Source organism: Takifugu flavidus, chromosome 1 (genome assembly GCF_003711565.1).
Source record: "Takifugu flavidus isolate HTHZ2018 chromosome 1, ASM371156v2, whole genome shotgun sequence".
Lineage (NCBI taxonomy): Eukaryota > Metazoa > Chordata > Actinopteri > Tetraodontiformes > Tetraodontidae > Takifugu > Takifugu flavidus.
In genome coordinates this window covers 27,180,641-27,198,148 of record NC_079520.1, presented here as the reverse complement: position 1 = coordinate 27,198,148, position 17,508 = coordinate 27,180,641, and the positions used below count along the sequence as shown (strand labels likewise).

At 47.1% G+C, this 17,508-nt stretch overlaps 1 protein-coding gene across 3 annotated transcripts in view; it reads right to left on the bottom strand.

Moving 5' to 3' along the window:
- The window catches only part of wnk4a (WNK lysine deficient protein kinase 4a), a 30,094-nt gene extending 13,198 nt beyond the window's left edge, over positions 1–16,896 (bottom strand). For 2 of the 3 annotated variants that reach the window (XM_057058059.1, XM_057058070.1), the window contains exons 1-6: positions 16,590–16,896; positions 15,754–16,380; positions 3,357–3,529; positions 2,855–3,075; positions 2,434–2,591; positions 70–158 (exon numbers count right to left, since the gene is read on the bottom strand). In XM_057058059.1, coding sequence (XP_056914039.1) covers positions 70–158; positions 2,434–2,591; positions 2,855–3,075; positions 3,357–3,529; positions 15,754–16,356 — 1,244 coding nt within the window. In that variant the 5' untranslated portion in view covers positions 16,357–16,380; positions 16,590–16,896. Of the gene's footprint in view, positions 1–69; positions 159–2,433; positions 2,592–2,854; positions 3,076–3,356; positions 3,530–5,140; positions 5,296–15,753; positions 16,381–16,589 lie in introns of those variants that run through there. The other variant, XM_057058079.1, reaches the window with a different exon arrangement.
- Between the last annotated feature and the right edge of the window lie 612 nt (positions 16,897–17,508).

Sequence of the window (17,508 nt, the reverse complement as noted above, 5' to 3'; positions counted from 1 at the left end):
CTGAAAAATAAAAGCTCTGGTTAGTTTAAATCAGAATTACTGGTGATGGCAGCCTGTTTTCTCTCCTACCTTTCATCGTTGTTCATGCGAATGCAGCCCCCGATGATCTCTTTGAGCTCCGGGACTTTGACTTTGTAGAAACTGTCTGGTTTAATCCCCTGTGAAGATGAAAAAGAGGTTTCACGTCACTTCAAGCAGAGGGCACGATTGGCAACACCATAAATTAGTCCACACTTCTCCCATCAGAGGATCTATTTCAAGCCCAATGGCCACTCCCGAACGGCGCTGTATGCTAACGCCATCCTCACGTTTGTCGTGTTTACCACGAGCCAGCATGACATTCAGCTCTGCGATCATGTCAACACGAGAGAATAACACCGACTCCGGCCTGTGGAAACGAAAAAAAACCTCCACAGGATTCTCTCCTGCCTCATTTGTCTCTGCAGAGTTTACCTCAAAACAGAATCCTGCAGGGCTGCGTGCTTTACATGAAATGAGGGAATTTTCCTCAGCGCTATCATGAGAATATTCAGAGATCACAGCAGAGCTGGCAGCCCTGTAAAAACACTGATATCAACACCGAGAGTCGAGGTCAAAGAGATGTTTGGCCCGCAGATACCCAAGCAACCAGCTTCTGTTGGGTCAAAACACTGAAGCAAGCAGAGGGAAAAGCAGATATGCTTTTATCATATTCACAGCCTGTCATGTTTCACAGTTAACTGACGTCTTGTGTTGTGAACGGAGATATCATATTGTTAAGATTGTTCTGCTTCCTGTTTTGGAGGGACAAAGCTTTGCTTTGTGTTTCATACAAACTGTGCGGCTGCTTTAATGCCGCTACTTCTTGACTGTGATTCGGAGGCTTCTGAGGCTTTGTTGCGTCCTCGCCGACACCTCCAGAGCAAATTAGCTTTTTTCCTCAATCCAAATCTAATTTGGGACGCTGTCCTTCCCCAGGAGGAGCCCAGATAGGATCTGCAGAAACAATGCTTTTCATATTGGCTGTTCACTGTGTCCCAGTTTAAAGGGAGGAGCTTTATTTAATTAAATGCCAACACAGGAGCTTCCTGTCACTCAGTAGAACAACACATTTAGTGTATTTAGTGTGTACAAACTTAAACAATTTAGTTGCGAAATGCCACTCAGGTCAGAAAAAAAAGCCTATTTTCCCGTAACTCCTCGTACTCACATTTATCAGATATGTTTATATACTGGAACCGACAGTTATTTTCTGTATTTTGCATCACAAATTAGCTGCAATGTTGTTTCACAACCAAACTGTATCGGCCCATTTTAAGGAAAAAGCGCCAAAAAAGTCCGAAAAAGTGACCGTGCATTTCCTAATTTGTCACGTGCAATTTAAAAAAACCAACTATTTATTATTATTAAATTATTGTATGTTATATTAAAAGACAGAACTCAGTAGCAGTGACCACCCAGGTGAAAACTAGTTCCATGTAGCCTCATAATATTGTTGAGTCTCCACTCTGCTTCCATAGGTGCAACTGTATGTTTTCCATCCTGGGGGATTTAATGGCGGCTGATGTCACACAGAAGTCAGTCATGCAAGTGAAAAGTTACAGTAGGTCAAGTTTATAGGTTACTCTTCAATGTCGTAAGAGATCTTAAAACCCTGCCAATAAACTGACAGATGCCATAAACCCGAGGCTTGAACAAATCGTGAAAGTGGCCGGGTTAGCTCGTGGGGCCGCGCACGGAAAATCAGTGCGTGTGGCGCCGTTGCGGAAGGAGCCAGGAGCACCGCGGCTTGTTGCCATTGTCGCTTTCTCACTTTCCAGCCTCCGTCAGACGTTGTTTGGCTTGCACAGGTGACACGTGGGAAAGAAACTGCACTCTTTGTGGAGTCGGGGTTGAGACACGTTTTCCAAAACATATAATTCTACCATCACCTGCTTTTGACCAATGGTGGCGGCGTTCCCTGTGTTTTGACACCGGGAGAGACTTAAAATACAACTTTATAAAGCCACGACTGTAACGACCAACACAGCTACGAGGCGTCTGGTCCTTTTTTACAGTCACGTCGATAGTTTCTCCTCATTTCTTGACTTTATTTACTGATTCAAAACAAATTCCGACCTAAACATGCAGCTCCGAGCTACATGGGAATATTCGATTGATGATGGCAGACAGAACTAATCAAACTGGGCCTTTGAACTCAGTGGCAATCAGTGAGTTGCCCACGACTCTGGGCTGAAATGTGGTCAGTTTATGCTCGGGTTTCCCCCGGTTGGCCTGGTAAAGGGCAACAATGATCCTTTAATAAACAAAATGCGGCTTTCGTTACATACGGGCCCCATTTTTTCCAAGAATTCCGGAAATCCAGATGTATACACGGCATATCCTGGATCCTCTGAACCTAATTCCAGCGCGAGCGTGTGGATAATCATGTCTGTGTCTCTTTCCTTTACTCACACTGGTGACTTTGCGGTAGATCTGGGCGGCGTTTTGGCACTCGGAGTACGGATACTCAGAGGTGGCCATCTCCAGGATGCACATTCCGAAGGCGTAGACGTCCACCGCTTCGTCATACTTCTCCTCGTACATCTCCGGGGCCATGAACTCTGGCGTTCCTGAAAGAGACGAGAGCTGAATCCAGCATCTATCACGGGAGAGTTTAAAATAACTACTTTCTTTCTTTTTTTTTGTTGAATTTTGTTTGCTTGTTTGTTGTCGGCTCCAAGGCGTAAAAAAAAAATTAACTAAGGCTAAGGGTTGAAATTAAAACCACCAGATCCTTTTAAGTACAGCACATAAAACACTTCTGTAGAAAAGGTCATCTGAAAGGGATGGAAAATGCAACATTGGGCAGATGTTTGCATTTATTTACACTCACCAATGACACTTTTAGCAAAAGAGGCACTTTTAAGAGTGGCAAGTCCCAGATCTCCAATCTTGACAGAGCCAGTGGGGCCCGTGATGAAGATGTTGTCACACTTCAGGTCTCTGTGGATGATGGGAGGCGTTCGCGTGTGCAGGAAGTGAAGCCCTTTGAGGATTTGTCGACTCCAACGCTGGAGCAGCTTTAGCTTCATCTCCTTGAATCTCTTCAAGTACCTTTAAATAAACAAAGGAGGACAAGGCTAAATCAGACAGACGCTTCCTGAATCATCGTCATCCTCTTTTCTCCAAACTATAAATTGAAGCATTAAAGACACGACAGGTTGACAGACAAGACACAGTTATCCTCTTTCTATGATAACCATGAAGAATTAACTTAAAAAATTAGATTTTTACCATGAAACTAATTTTAAAAAAAATCCCAAAACCTAAATTTTAGGCCCAATCCCTGTAAATGACGTGTGGGGTTTTAGTCTAAACTACGGGCAGATGCTCACGTTTTGAGCGTGCCCGACGTCATCAGTTCCGTCACCAGGATGATGCATTTGAGGCCCTTCACCGTCGACTTCCAGGAGTCGTGGAAGCGGACGATGTTGGGGTGCTGCAGGCACTTCAGCATTTCCACCTCCTCGCTGAAACGCTGCCGCTCCGCCTTGGTCAGCTTCCGAGTCTGCGGAGAAAAGTCACACCTGTGTCAGCATGTTCAGCTTCGAAACGTTTCCTCCAAATGGAAATAAAAGGCTTTCAAACTCGACCACGACAGCAAGATAAACCATTTATTCCAATTAACTGAATCCAGCCAGTTAGAGTCCATGTTATCTGATTTCAGACCAATTTTGCCCTGACAGATATTGATCTACATTTTTCACATATATGCTTATAAATTGCACATCTTTGTCTCCCTCACATGCAGTTGTTGCTATTTTCTGTGCATATTTTGCCAGTGGGGAACAGAACATCCACCCAGGTCTGTTATTCTAGCTGTAAAGTTCTGAATGGCTGCCTTGTTTTTCCGAAGAAGGGAAGCATCAGTAAACACACTGATCAGATTCGACAGAAATTCCCCACAAGCGCTGCATCTGTTGAGACACTGACTTTTTTATTCCACCACGTTCTTCATCAGAACAACCGTTACAACCACTCTGTTTTAAAATAATTGCTGGTAAAGTCACCTAAACTTTGGACAGGGAAGAACTTTTCTGTAATTGTTTTTTAACCTGTGATAAGAAGGATAGAGATGTACTGTATGCATTTATATAGTAACATAAACAAAGCCCTTTTATTGGTTGGGCCTCATCAATCATGACGTTTCTCCTATTTCCCAGCATTAAAAAGGTGAACAGATTAAAACTTAAACGTAGAACAATCACAGCTTATCGTGGGGTGTGGCAAAGCCAGTTTTGCTGGCTAGATGGCATAAAACTGAAACCTCAACAGGCTTATAGGCAGGGCAAGGGTTGGATTTAATTACATAATCAAGCATTTCATCCTTTCACTGAGCTATAACAGTGTAATCGGGTTCCCAGTCCTCAGCTCCCAGGTGTTCTGCCTGCTCAGCAGAAAGCTAATATAATGTGCGAGGTCTGCAGGGAGAACAGAAGAGTCGCCACTCTTGTGCACGCGAGCACATCCGTTACAGCCCAAACCTGGATATTCATCAGAACGGGAGATTTACAAGGTGTTGCATAGCAGAGGAGCCAGCGTCCCATCTCCACCGCGCACCAAAGCTACTGAAATGTCAACTTGCCAACTCTAGAAGGTTTATTTTAAGCTTACTTGCGTAATGTTGCACCGCCTGACGTTACGGAGATGCTAGGGGGAACAAAACGGCCCTACAACACACCTTATTGACAGTGACACTCCAAAGTGCGTGCAAGTGTTTTTGCCATCTTGACATTTAGTCCTGTTTGCATCAGTAGCGAGATGGGAATTACAGCACTGACGGCAGACCAGTTGGGTGATACTGGGCGGAAGGGACAGCCCAGTAAAACGGCTAAATGGACCTTACAGCCAGGTTGTTTTGTCAACCAGAAAAGTGCAGTTGTGTTGACAGTCGAGTTTCAGAGCTGAGGTGCGATTACGTAAGCCGGCAACAATAAACACAACATATAAATCTACTGGAACCACTTGGATAAGTCACCGTGACGGGCTCGCTAATGAGGCTGCTGCAGGTCTGGAAACCGCAGGTCCGTCCATCTGGGTGACCCTGCCATTACATAATCACATTTTCCTTTAAGGGGAGCTCTGACATTACAAACTAAAAGACGCTTCCAAAACTCACCGCAATCATGGAACAAAGACATTTTTGTGCTTCCTCTCGGATGAATAGCCCAATTTAGCTTCTGTTGGTCTAACTCTGCCAGTGGCCGCCGGTTAGTGGAAAACTCCTCGGAGTCGCCAAGACTGTGAATTCTGCATTGAGGCAGACTTCTGGGAAAAAATGCTGTACATATGTTAATGCCTACAAACAACCCGACCACCACGTTCTCCCCTTCCACTCGACTCTTTCCGTGTTAATACAAAGCTAATGCTAAAGCTTGGCAGCCACAGCGGGACAGAACGCGGACTGTTTACACGCCACGGGGCCCTTTTAGCCGCGTCAGTCACCTGCCATGTTACTCCAGCAACTCAAACATGAGGCAACAAACTCAAACACAAGACACTGTGGCCCCTTTGGAAAAAGGTGCTTTGCTTTTGGGTCGATAGCGATCGGTTGACGATGCAGTGAATACAGGCTACGGCTTATTCCTCATGAACCGTATTCAAAAAGGAAAAACATTTTAATCAAGAGGAAAAGCAAATGATGTAATTTGTCCAGGTAAGTCTTACTACATCTTCTGAATAAGCCGGTTCAGGTTTAATTTAATTTTTGGCTTCACGCGCTCAATTCACTGAAAAATATCCCTGCTACACAGTAGACCGCTGTAGCCGTGAGTGGTGGCTGTATACGCATGTTTAGTGTGTCTCAGGGTTAATGAGTCAGTGGGTTTAGGTGTGCATCTGGACATTTATGTTTTTAAGAGCGATAACATCAGACCCCCACGTGGAGAGCGTCATCTCATGTGGATAGCGGCCTGTTTTCAGGGGAAATCACATTCCCCGTGGCGTCCAGCCGAGCCACATGTTGGCCGGGATGCTTTAAGAGCCGCAGGACTTACTGGAGCAGCGGCGCGCTGGATGGCGGCCTTGTTAAATTTAAGGAGTGCTTGAGCTGCCGACCTTTGCCAGTTTCCAATGAGCAGGAGCAGAACATTAGAATCCTGTGGCTGCGGGAGCCACATTAAAGCCAAAGGAGAAACAACAACAGAGAAGTGGAGGAACATTGAGTACAAGCAGGAACAACACAGCCTAATCTGTGCGATGCTGTCATTTGACTGTATTACAATATTAGTGCTGGCTGATTTCAGGCAGCGTAACCAAACACCTCCTCCCAGCAAACACATGCGCTTAATCTGTGACAGATGGTACAAGGATGAAAACCAGACCAACTATGATGCTTCAGAACCACTCTTTTAACATCAAAGCAGCCCGGCTTTCATAAAAGAACAGCACATTTTGCGGGTTACCACAATTATCGCGTCTGAATTACAGGGAATCTGCCTGGAACGTCAGCCAGGGGAGAACATCTCCACTTTTTCTGCGGTTTGGATGCTCCAAAGCAGTTTTTTTTCCTCCTACTGTCTCTCCTTTTTGTAAAACGAGGCCGCGAAATGTTGCGTAACAATGAAAAAGCTACGCGGGGGGGACCCACAAAAAACAAACTGTGCCTGTTTGGAAACGACGGGACGTGCATTCATCAAACCGAAAGGTCTGTGGAGGAGCCCCTGCCAGAGGTGCGTGCTCGCGTAGTGCGCGCTCGTGTTGGAGGTCTGCAGCGCACGGTGCTGGAAATACTCGGTGTCATATAAGTGGAGTTACATAATCGCTGCTGATGGTAGAGGAGCCCCTGGCATTAAGGAGCCCCTGTCAACGCCCCTATTATGACAACCAGGACATGGACACCGCATATCAGCCAACACTAGACGGGGGGTGTACACCACTCCTTTAATACTGTACATTTAGCACACATGCACACACAGCCTGAAGAAGTCTTAATAGACAGAGTGAGCATCTGCGTATATGTTGGTCACGTCGACACAGAGTGAGAAGTAGGTCAAATAAAATACTGAATCAGTCATATTTTGTTCTGCAGTGAGTGCGCGCCTGGGCCTGTGTGTGTGTGTGTGTGTGTGTGTGTGTGGAGACCGGGGTATCAGTGTGACGTGTTGCGTCTCTGCCGCAGCCTCGAAGCAAATAATGCTGGAGTAGGCCATAAATGTAGAGACCAGACCACAAATATGTCGTTTCATATGCTTAAAGAGGTGGTGAATTCCTGCTAAAGTGGATGATCACTGTCGTCTCTTCCAAACAAAAGGAAAACAAGATCCAGAGAGACAAACTAAATCAGTTTTATGTTCCTATTTTCTTTTTCCTCGGCTTTGCTTTTGGGACGCTTTCTCCAGGAGTAAAACAACAAATACAAGGTTGTTAGAAATTGCGGTGTACATTAAACTGAACTTCCTGACTTCAAAGAGAGAATAAGAGCAGTGCTGCTCAGGGACAGACAACTTAAGTGGAATACTGTCATTGTGCGAGTTTACTTTTCCATTCTTCTTCACCTCTGTCCGAACCCTTTTAGGGACCAAAGTGGAAGCCTTCGCTCCACTTCATCCCATCAATCTGTTATTACAGTAGCTTTTAAAAGGACATACCCCCCACAACTCTCCAGATACTGACAGTGGGAAGCCCTGCAGATAACACAGGCAGCATCTGACCGAGCTCAGATCGAGGTGAAAGGCAAAGAGAAAGTTCTTTAAATAAGAACCAACACCCTGACCTCACCTCTCTACAGCATACCTGCCCTGACTGACGTGCACTTGGTATAAACAAGCACGTAGGCACCGACACTGGCACAGTGTTGCATTCAGATGTTTGCAGGTGAGAACTGAGGTGGCAGTGTGCTCTTTCCAAGGAAAGCCCGTCATGCTGTGTAAATGGAGCGGGCAGTGGGAGGTTAGCCATTAATCCCGTAAGGATTGAGGACTCAAACCTGCCTCTCACTGCTGCTATCACCTGATCCGACCTGTGGCGCCCAGCTAATTACCTGTCCAAGGAAAAGAGGCCTAGATGCGGGATTACACTATCTCTCATGTATCTGAGTGGTGAAAAGCGACTTGTCGAGAGAGCTCATTTGGGCTTTTCTAGCCTGATTAATCCTGTGTAGTTAAAGACGACACTCATAAATAGAAGGAAACTGTACTTGTTCACACCGAGATCACACAATAAATCCCGAAAAGAGATTTACCTTTCGGCGAAACTAATAGAATACTATCTGATCCTAACATCGAACTTAGCTCCAGACATAAGGGGGCAAATCTAAAATCAGTGACCAAGCAGCTAATATTGGTCAGCGTGTGGGCAGGTCAGCGTGTCGGGGCTGGGGTGTGTTTGCACAGGTAGAAGCTGCCCCCCCCCCCCCAGTGCCAGCTGCGTTGCATCACACCGCTGGAGAGACTGGAGCTGGTTTGATCTCATATCTTTAGTCTGTTTACTCTGGTATTCTTAACATCTCTTAACCAGTCGGGTGTTTGCCTGTCGTGACTCACTAAAACCCCTGTTAGCCTTCCATCAACTCACAGTGCTCACGGGACATTCCTTTAAGACCACTCTCCTTAAATAATCCCTCCGCCTTTTCAAGCTGAGCTTCGTGTTGTGCAGTTTCAGCACCTGCTACGTTTGGGCCGCCCCCTCCGTCCACGCCGTCGAAGACAACGCCGAGCGTCGGTAAATGTAAATACCTCGGATGTTTGAGACCTCTCGGTCATTTCGGAACAATCCTCTCTCTATGCCTGCTTGTGTGAGGACCAGTTTGACCTCTGACACGTCACATGTGACCTCTGATTCCTCCCTGCTCAGGTAAATACTGATAAGATGACACCAATCTGATCCCAATAACCCCTGAAAGAGCTCTGTTGCTCTTTTACAGTGAAGAATGTGTGTGAAACAAGCATTTTATTCCTTTAAAGGACAAACCACAGAATAATCACAAGATGCCGGCGCCAGTTTCCGCCGCAACAACACAGCAAAGCGGCCGAATCCACATGACCGGTTGGAGAAAAATAGAAAAAAGGGGAGTCAAGAGCTTAGAACACGTCCAAATTGAATTGGAAACGCAATCAGACACGTACAGAGACGTCAGGCGTGAAGATCAAAGTTTAACCGAGACGTCAGGAGCCATTTTCGGCGCTGAAGAAGACAGCGGCTTGTTTGTTTTTTACGTCTTTGCCGCTCATGGATTTTCGAACCAGACTGATGTGACTTCTGCACTTATTGGAGGAATCTTTATGAAAATGTAATAAAGCAGTAATGGGTCACACGAGGGTCCTTTAGAGATAAACATATGTTGAACTGGGCCTCGTTCAGGGCGCCGAAGGACGTTTTGGTCATCTGAGGTTTTCAGTTTCCCGACCAAACTATGTGACACAGGACATAAATCACCGCTTTAAAGGACACCTGGAATGATGTCAAAAGGTTTTGTTCACAATTACCGCCGACATTTATCTTCCAGTCCACACATTTTTCAGTCATTTTCTCAGCCTTAATTATTTTAAGATGTTCTTTCTCCCTCTTGAAGACAAAATGTGCAGCGGGTTTCAACAAGTTCTGTCCTTGTCATATTGGGTGGCTGTTGACAGGTACGTTCCTCATGAGATTGTCTGGCTGTGTTTCTTTCTTTTTATGGGAAGAACCTGCACTTAAACGTATTTGCACATTCTTTCTTTACAGCGTTGCACACAAGTGCAAGCTGAAGAGAAAACATGGCCAAATCATCCAATAAGCTTATTCCACATGGCTGACGTGTGACCACCACCATAATTATCTGTCCCAGCTGCAGCTGCATGAGGCGGCCCTCCTGTAAAGCCTCCTATTTTTGTTCCTGTATATAATGAGCATTAAAAATCAAGATCACATGTATAAATAGATACAACTTTTGCCAACAAATCCATCAAAACGAGGCTCAATTTTGATGTTATTTTTCAAAACACAGAGATACTTTGACCCGAGGAAGGGAGCCAGGTTTTTCTCTGGTTGATAACAAAGACTCCACGCAGCTCCGCACGTGGGCAGCGTACAAAGATTTAAGGGTAAATCCCGCTGGAGAGAGATCTGACCCTTTGTGGTGTTACAGCGGAGCCCGTTTGGACCCCGGGCTCAGCAGCAGGCCCAGAAGGTGCCCTCCTCTCCACGCAGCATCGCGTCAGCTTTTAATAACGCCGAAAGAAATCCCTGAATATCGCTTGGAATTTCAAACATCTTTTGAATGAGTAGCTTTGATTCACTTGGTGATCACAAAAGGATTTATTTTTGCGCAGCTGTGTTCCAGCGCATCGCAAAGAGCTCCCTCGATAAAATAATGAAAGCTGGGACTTGTTCTCTTGGCTGCTAAACCAAACCAACTGGGGCTGAGCGGAAATGACGATGAGCAGGCACGTTTGGAAACCGACTTTCCAGTTTAGCCAGGTTAAAGCGTCCATTTTCTGTTGGTACGAGCATCCTGCCACCAGGACGGGACTCTGTTCCAGGCATGTGGAGATGTTGCACATGATATCTTTACCTGAAATGGAACATGAAGCGATGCATCACATGCTTGGACAGCATGATTGCCAGCTAGATTATTGGCGCTCCTCTTTAGCTCTCGCAGCGGGAGGCCTGCAGCCGGCCGCGTCGGGTTACGCTCACAAACAAGGATGTGCTATCAAGTGTGACCGGCAAACGGGACTGGATAGCATTTACGGAGCGACGCACGTGGAGTCGCAGGCAACGTTAAAGATTTAGGAGTCCTGGGCTGACGGCTCAACGCGGTGTGTCCCGCAAATAGTAAAAACGGAATATTTTTAGCGCGCTAATGTGAGCTTAGTTTAGAAACCCGCAGAGTTGGAAGGCACACTTTAACTTGGGCAAGGGTCAGATCTGGGAGGAACACGACTTATTAGCTTCTGTTGACTAAGAAAACACAAACAGCATTTTGTTGATGTCTATTGCGAGGCGCCGGACGCCAACGGAGCACAGGAGCGGCTGTGTGGTCGAGTCGTCCCACACGGCAGCTCGAGCTCGCGACACCTTCGTCCCACACTTTCCCAACACGAGCTCGGTTCAGAAATGACCAAAGGTAACACCGTGGAGCTTTGCCCTCCAGCCGCTTCAGCAGGTATGAAAACACGGTGTTTGTTTAGGAAGCAGGAGTCAAGGAGGCAGAAAATGTAGGGCGAACATGCGCTTCCCTAGAAACCAGAACTGTAAAATTACCTTGAACTAATGATACTTAGAACAAGTCATTTCTCCTCAAATTGATGCACTAAACATGTTGACACAATAAGGCATTGTTTTCTTTTCCAGACTGATATTCAATTAACCTACAAGGCTGCTCTAGTTGCAGTGTATTGATACACCTTAAGAGTGGATTATGTGCTAATCTGAGACCTTAAAGACAGGCCTCAGCACAGGTAGGCTGCAGCTTTATTTAGAACACTTGAAGCACAGAATTCTGTGAATGCTGAGTGGAGGGACTAATTCAGAAGGCCTAAGAATGAAGTAGCGGTAGCTTGAGACTGTGAAACACCAGAACATTCCTGGGAACTGGAAAACAGATTTTTGAAAGCTGTCATGGGAAAAGAATTGATCCACAGAAGGATTCTGTGTCAGGAGCGTCTATGCCAGCGTCAGGACTTCTGCAGCATAAAGGCTCAGTCATAACATCTGGCCGGTGGAACCGGTTCGCTCGATGGGTTTCCCACCTGGCGGGCCGTTGGGAATATTATAAACCCTTCATTTGTCATTTGTCAGGGCATTAAGCCTAACGGCTTACGTTATAAAAGAATGAAATGTTGTTCATCAATCTTCTGCCATTCTACAGTCGCTAATGATCATTTGTGTTGACTCATTATTTCACGTCCAGCTGCATCAATATTGGAAATAATTTGGCCTCTAATCCAAACCAGCGATTGTGCTGGTCTTCCCTGAAAAAAATGGGGGTTTTGGCTTCTCTGAACCCTTAAAAGTGTCCTTCTGAATCCCCGGTTTAAAGCAAATGTACGCACCAACCTTACTTGACCTTTTCAAACACACCAAACAGCCCCGGGCGCTTCACCACGCTGTACATTATCCACCCAAAACAAGACAGTAACGCATCAGCTGCAGCCAATGACGGCATTATCTCGCTCCAGTGCGGCGGCGCCCAGACCGGGCAATCACCAAACGGGTGCACATTCAGTACAGTACAAGTTTAATAGGTGGCATGGCGTGCCCTTCCAACCAAGCTGATGAAAACAAACAGCCCTCACGTCACAGTGTCATGTGTAAATGTAGGCTATCGGCGGGGGCCTCCATCAGTTCCTCCTCAGAGAACACTGGCAGGCTCAGATAAGGCGGCCCTTCGAGTGAAGGCGCTGATATTGGCTGCAGGGGGGGCCGATAGGGAGCCTTCAGATGGCGTTACGTCACCGAACATGAGCCGCGCTCTGATGAAGGTGACACAGCGAGGCGTGGAGGGACCCAGGGGCCAGCGCAGATCTGCTCCGCGTCGCATCACGATGAGATGTTAGCGAGGTTTTACAGCTTCGACTTGATCCGCTCCAGTTATACGGTGCTGGTTCCCACCTCCCACCGCAGCAGGGGAGATTCTTTTCCCCTTACTTTTGTCCTGAAATGTTCTCTTAAATGTTCCCTTAAGATAAATGAGACAGTTGAGGCAGCTAAAATCGGTTGCTGTCAATAATATCGCAGCCAGTTGGAACATTTCTACTAATTCTTCACCGCTAACGTCATTTAAATTTAACGAGTCATTCAAACAGCGCTTGAGAAGGTCTCTTTCTGTAACATGTGGAAATAACTGATTCGTGTGTGAGAGAGCTTTTGATTTTGTGCTCATTTTTAATTAAGATAATATCTGTATCCTGGTGACGATGTTGATTTGTTTGTCAAGCAGTAATTACCGTTTTCTTTATATTGTGTTATATTTAGACACATCAGAGCTTCATACAGTGACGGTGAAGCTGCTATTTTTGCTCGCTCTCGCTCGCTATCGTCAACTTCAGCCTGTCCCGATGCACCCGTGGTGATGGGTGCTGAGGTATTTTTATAATGCACACAAGCCGACCCGGGAGCGTGACCCTCGTAAACATCAGCCGCGCAGAACACACAGGTGAGTGTGGCGAGACGGCGGCGACGCCGTGTACACAGAGCTGGAGGAACAGATAAGTGGCGGTTGAGGGTTAAAAATGAAACACGGGTCACAACTGTCTGCTGTCCGCCGCCCCTGAATAGAGGCGCTTATTGTGCAATCTTTTCCCTATACGGGGGCTTGATACAGCGGCGTGCTAATGAGACAGCAGCAGAAATGGTGATTCACTGTTTCCTATTAATTGCACTTTCATAGTGGTGAAAATAATACAGAATTTAAAAGATTTGTTCTACGTTTGGAGACAGAAAGGGCAGAAGGGGACAATACTGGGGGTAATCAAGCTTTTATTGCCTTTGCATTTCCTACAGAGCACAGTTTATATGGCCTATATGCCACCTAAATCACCCATGAGCCTGTGGGAGAAGGGTTGCTAGGTAACTGCCACCTGGGGAGGTTTTTTTTGTCTTGCTTACTCTAAAAACACCCCTGAACTTGTGTTACCTTTTTTGGGTACTGCTAAAAAAAAGTCTTTCACTTTACAAAACTGCTGCAAGATTTTGTGGAATTTTCAGATCTCCACCTTAGATGTACAGTCACAACAGGGGGCGGAACAATCAATGCAGCACTAGCTGCAAAAGACATTTAACGAAAGACATTTAATATCATCGAGACTTTTCTCCTTATATCTGAACCGAGGAGCAGCTCCTAACAAGTGGCCATGCTGACGTATTCTACAGCCTCTTGCATTTGCCGTGAACCCTTCTCAAGCGAGACGGCGAGGGTGTGTGCTTGACTCGACATATTGCAAATCAATTGGGGATCTGTGGACATCCGGAGCTTTTGATGAGGGCAGATGAGGAGCATGGAGCTATTAAAAAAGGGTGAACTGGCAGAAGCCATGTCTTCTGATCCCTGTCCTGACGGCGGCCTCTGCATGTCATGGAAGATTTGAAGTGCAATGTTTACTCTGTGTGTGTGTTTGTGCGTGTGTGTGTGGGTGTGTGTGTGTGCGAACATAAAAAGTTCCTGTGGCACCCGCCCAGACGGAGTGGCGATGACAGCGCAGACAATACACTGTTGGCAAGTGGATACCTGTGACTTTCTTAGTTAAAAAGTAACTAATTCACTCTTGTATAAGCAGGAATGAGGACAAACAGATGCTGTTTGACCATCTGAACTTCCTCTAGATTACAGCTCAGGCTCTGGAACACGCAGTTAGAAGAGATTAGGGGCACCTTTTTTTTTTCTATACCTGACTCGCAATGACGCACCTTTGACTGCTGCTCCGTCAACATGACCAGGGCAGTGGGGGGATGGGGGGGGGGTTGTTTAGCCACCAACAGACAGATGCCGTGTTGATTAATGTGATCAAGGGCACGCGCGGAGGACGAGCCGCTGAAGCCAGATCAGAAGAAGCCACCGCAGCCATATCCGTGTCTTTGAGGTTAACCAACCACAACAGTAAGCACATCAACAATGGCCACCTTTAAGCTTATTAGGAGCGATTAGGCAGCTCCACTGGCTCGTGCTTCAAGGAAAGAGATGAAATGGCCTGCTGGTTTCGGCCGTGGCCTCGGGCCAGCGAGCTGCAGCACACACTGTGTATACTGTTCACACTACAAAACCTTAAAAACAAGGGTGTTGCCGCGGGCATTAATGGACCCCCTGCCGATGTTTGGAGAAGGAAGCATCTACACCGGCTTAGTGACGAAACCCCATTGACCGGGAGCCATTTTGTTTCTACTCAATCATCCCTTCTGGAACGATCGAACCGATCGGTTTAAAAAGGGACGTTTCTGGTTCAGCGAGTACAAACGGTAACCATAGGAAACAACATTATACCTGAGGCAGCTTCCGTGGCTGCCAGACTGTCACGCACATCGGCAAATATTAAGGGAGGACTTCATTCTTTAAATCCTCCGCTGCGTTATCAAACCATGTCAGCCGGAGACGAGGCAGCTGCTGCCCAGGCTGGTGCCTGCGTGTCAACACGTTGGCACACAAAAATTAAAAATAAAGGGACACATTTTTTAGAATTTGACCAAAGCACCAAAGGATCTCAAAGGTGTGTTCAAGTGGCAGGTGATGCTTCCAGGGCGCAGGCGAGGCGCGCTCTTCGGGCCAGTTGAAAGAGTTCTGGCACTCTAATGCCGAAAAGATCTCCCGATCGGGCTCGTTTTGCACGCTAGGAGCTGTGAGAGCGAGCCTTGTTAATGAAAACAGAGATTAGAGGGATCACAGCAGGCAGTGTGGTTCACTTGCAGCTGACTGCTGACAGCATGACCCGGGTTGCCATGAGCGGACCCGGCACAGACTGGCTCAAGGTCAACAAGGAATAATGTGCACTAGATTAGCTGCTTGCCATCAACCCTGATAACCTGAGAGGAGAATTAGTGTCTAGTGGGGCAGGAAAGTAGGGAAAGCGTCAGCTCGTGTGGAGCGGAGCCTGACCTTAGTTTACTCCAGGAGGAACGTGAGGAGGAGGAGGAGGAGAAGGAGGAGTTGGTTGGAAGAGAAAAGCACTTTGACGTGGGATTATACACACAGGAAATTACTTTAAATGGAATTTCAGAGGAATTATTTGTTTCTAATCTGATGCAAATTCAAACTTATTAAAAGTGTTACAACAGTCAGCTCTGGTGTTCAAAAGGGAAACCTGAGAGGTGTCATCCTACCTGTAACTCACACCACGCCACTTCCACCGTCGTTTCAGTGTCCAGTCCCTTATAGACCGTCTTGAACGAGCCCCTCCCGATCTCAATGTTGAATTTGAGGTATCTTCCATCGGGCGAAGTCGCCACCGCTTTGGTCTCGACGTCTTCTTTCTCGTCCTGCTCCCACTGAGCATCGAACTTGACGCGAGAGAGGATCTTTTGCTGCTTATTCTGAACTTCGTTTTCAGACTCCGAACTCTGTGCGCTGGATCCCTGCGCGGCGGCGTCTGGCTCCTGGCTGCAGGGGGGCGTGATGGAGCCGGTGGCCGGGCTGGACACCGGCGACGGAGACGGCGGGGAGTAGTCGTTTTTTTCCTCCTCTACTCTGGACTCGGGCAGCGTCAGAATGTTCTCAGCAGACCAAGACAAGGCTTTGGAAAGTGTGCCGCTGTACAGAGGAGAATCGATGTCCATGCTGATTTTATGCAGACCGTACGAGTTCCTCCGTGCGCCCAAACCGTGCGCCCTCAGCACGGATGGGACGGGGGATAAGCAGTCGTCGGTCATGTCCATAGGGTGTCCCGGGAAGCCGCGTCCTGCTATCTCAAGCTGTGCGTGTGACATGGCAGCAGGTTGTTGGTTTAGAGCCTAAACGTGTAAATAGCAGGACGAGAGTACAATTACTGCGAGTTCCGAGTTACTTTCCCATGATGTCAGTGAAGGGTTCCAACAAATGACAGGACTGTTACCCCCACTATCGAGACGTGTTCTAACACGACTGTCTCAAAGTTACGCTGCATTTACCTGCACATGTATCTAACTAAAAGAACAAACCGATGGGGCAAATCGATACTTACTCGTTCCGGCCGCTGCGTAAAATAATCACCGAGTTGAGGACAAAAGTGCTGAATGAGGCATGATTACAAGTTCTTTGAGAGAAAAAAAGAATCGTCCTGGTACCTTCTCTTTGCCAAGTCTTCTGCCATAATAACCTCCTCAGAGAGAACTGGGCTGTCTATATCAACAGAGCCTTGAGGGCTGTGCGTCCTGTGCGCGCTCCAAACTCCGCCCTGGGCGGCGCTGACGCACGGATCCTTCGCTCTGGATCCAGTGATCCAAAGGGAGCAATTGCGGCACGATTGGAAATGTTTGCAGACTCTTTCAAACATCCGTGTGTAAAAAAGTTTTTCTAATTGTGGCTCGCGATTCGTAGGAAACCATTACTGATCCTGATAGATCGATAGATCGATAGATCGATAGATAGATAGATAGATAGATAGATAGATAGATAGATAGATAGGGGCCAATATTAGGGCATTCATAACCTGTCTTTATCTTTCTTGGTAACGTGCACGCTGACAGGTGCACGGTCATGATTGCAGCCAGATGATCTTTTTCCTCCTAAATTTCTTTGAAACTGATGAGTGATGTCACTTCCAAGGAAGATGCCAGCATCAGTAGCTTTATCACTCCTTGACGGCTCTGTTGACGTTTCCATCCGCCCCCAGGGGTGTTGTGAGGGGGGCCGGCCTGTAGGGGGAGCCCCGCCACGGACGCCTTCGCGCTGCTGCTGAAACAGGACACCTTTATCACGCAAGGCCACATTGGGGCCCCACCTGTTGCGCACGAGCACGCTGGGTGTTATCAGAACCACCCAGAAGTCCCTGGAGCTGTATCGCCCGCACAGGCAGGAACACACAGCCCACGATAGGAGCGGATCGTCCCGTCAGCTGCGGGGACAAAACGGAGCTTGACGGCTCCGAATATCTCTGCGGG